This window comes from Engraulis encrasicolus, unplaced genomic scaffold (assembly GCF_034702125.1).
Source record: "Engraulis encrasicolus isolate BLACKSEA-1 unplaced genomic scaffold, IST_EnEncr_1.0 scaffold_31_np1212, whole genome shotgun sequence".
NCBI lineage: Eukaryota > Metazoa > Chordata > Actinopteri > Clupeiformes > Engraulidae > Engraulis > Engraulis encrasicolus.
Genome location: NW_026945610.1, coordinates 695,313 through 697,812, shown reverse-complemented (window position 1 = coordinate 697,812; position 2,500 = coordinate 695,313). Strand labels below are relative to the sequence as shown.

The window sequence follows — 2,500 nt, the reverse complement described above, 5'->3', positions numbered from 1 at the left end:
CGCTACTTCAAGTAAAATGGCGTTATTCTCCAGCCGGATAGAGAGGAAATCTTTTTTTGTCGCTGTGTTCTTTGTTCCCTCGAATTAAACCGACGGTCTAAATAGGCTACATTTGTACGTCCCCAACACAAGACCAGTTCTTTCTAAGTTAGCTCTTTTCCCGTGTTGCCGTTGTAAAGATGCTGCAACTCTCTGCACGCAAGTTAATCGAATGCAAGAGCAGGTGTTTGAACAGGTTGGATGTATTGCCATTCTTGCATGATAGCCTATTTATCGCAGATATTGCATCGCGCTCCTTCCTTATCTACTTTCCTGAAATATAGCCATGCTTTCGGCGGCATGTTTTTGTTTCTCAATAGTAGAATCAGCTGGTTGAAAATCAGCTGTCTTATCAATCGTTTAAATGAGGTGTGAAACGGGAAGAGGAGGAGCATGGTCAGTTTGTGACACTTGTGATTGGCTGAAATGGCCGCGTGCTTAAACACACATTTGATGGCTCTGGCAGTCAGACTTCAGGAACCGAAACGTGGAACCGACAGACAAGGCACGTTTCGATGCCAAGTAGAACCGTAGCTTTTAATTCGGTTCCATCAAAGAATTGAATTTCGGTACCCAGTCCTACGTGTGTGTGTGCTTGCGTGCATATGTGTTCTCATCCCCAGCTAATAGGCACTGCTGCGCTGGTGTTGTGTATATTGGCCATAACCTGTGTGTGTGTGTGTGTGTGCCTGTGTATGTGTGTGTGTGTGTGTGTGTATGTGTGTGTGTGTGTGTGTGTGTGTGTGTGTGTGTGTGTGTGTGTGTGCGTGCGTGTGCGTGCGTGTCTGTGTCTGTGTGTCTGTGTCTGTGTCTGTGTCTGTGTCTCTGTGTGTGCTTGCGTGCATATGTGTTCTCATCCCCAGGTAATAGGCACTGCTGCGCTGGTGTTGTGTATATTGGCCATAACGCATGTGTGTGTGTGTGTGTGTGTGTGTGTGTGTGTGTGTGTGTGTGTGTGTGTGTGTGTGTGTGTGTGTGTGTGTGCGTGCCTGCGTACGTGCGTGCGTGTGTGTGTGTGTTAGCCTGAGTATCATCCTCCGTAGTGACCGCGCTAGCTCAATACTTTCGCTTGCTGACCACGGAGTCTGACCCTGCAGCCACCCCCGGCAGTTGGAAATTATCTCACTTAATGAGGGAATTAGCCTTTCGCAAAACCCCTCCCACAAACGGCCGCCAACCAATCCGAGCTCAGCAACGGTAACTAAGGAGTGTAGAACTTGTCGAGGTCCGTCAAAAACCTACGATTTCAGGGAGACATACAACGTGTGCCTATGGCACCGTCAGGGTCCGACACCATCTGAAGATTAATTAGGACCTCATTTTTTCACTTTCCCGAAGCAAAAACCTCAAGCGGACTGATAACAGGGATGGATTAAGCCATGTGAAGGCTATTAGCTCCAGGTGATCATATTTAAAATTAGCAGGCTAACTGTGCAATCGTCTTGTTTGCTAATATAGCCCCCTTCCCCCTTGCATTTAGCTGGCAGAAAACGTACCCTAAACAAATAATCAATGCATCGCTCAGACTTAAGGACAATATTATATGATATTATAGTATTGGATCCACGGCATTATGATTTAAATTTTATTGGGAAACTACTAGTTGCGTTGTTTAATATGCGCCAAATGCACAGCCCACGGAGCAGCCCCCACCCTCTCTCCTTCCCAGTTTGTGTCTGTGTATATGCGTCGAGTGTGACAGCAAAAAAAGTAACACTGAAATGGGGCTGCGCTTGTTCCAACCTTGTTATGAAGATATTAACTGTCAACTAAAACCATTAAAGTGAACAGAAGAGAAACGCCCAGTGTGACTGCCCAAGAGCTGCGCAGTGTCAGTGCCGAAAGCCCGTCAAAGGTCTTGGCAGACGGCAATGTCCCAGTTTACACCAAGCACTATCAAATGTCCTGGTTACAGACATCACATCGCCATCATCAAGTTGTTGTATTTCAGTTGAATATGTAAGAGGGCTTGGGGAGGGGCTTAGACTATCAGCGAGCCTATTGGCTGTTCAAATACTGAACGAATATCTGAATTCCAACTGCCAGGGGTGGCTGCAGGGTCAGACTCCGTGGTCAGCAAGCGAAAGTATTGAGCTAGCGCGGTCACTACGGAGGATGATACTCAGGCTATGTGTGTGTGTTCTCCCCCCCCAGGTAATAGGCACTGCTGCGCTGGTGTTGTGTATATTGGCCATAACGGACAGCAGGAATCTGGGCGCTCCTAAAGGTATGGAGCCCCTAGTGGTGGGGCTGACCATCATGGCTATCGGCGTCTCCATGGGACACAACTGTGGATATCCCATCAACCCCGCACGAGACCTCGCACCACGACTATTCACCGCCGTCGCAGGCTGGGGTATGGAGGTGTTTAGGTGAGATGGTGTGTGTGTGTGGGGAGGTGTGTGTGTGTGTGTGTGTGTGTGTGTGTGTGTGTGTGTGTGTGTGTGTGTGTGTGTGTGTG

General features: G+C 48.2%; 1 protein-coding gene across 1 annotated transcript in view; it reads left to right on the top strand.

Annotated features, from left to right (window-relative positions):
* The window catches only part of LOC134443409 (aquaporin-9-like), a 35,209-nt gene that overhangs the window by 26,879 nt on the left and 5,830 nt on the right, over nt 1–2,500 (top strand). The window contains exon 5 of the mRNA XM_063193196.1: nt 2,194–2,411. Within this exon, the coding sequence (XP_063049266.1) occupies nt 2,194–2,411 (218 nt within the window). The remainder of the gene's footprint in view (nt 1–2,193; nt 2,412–2,500) is intronic.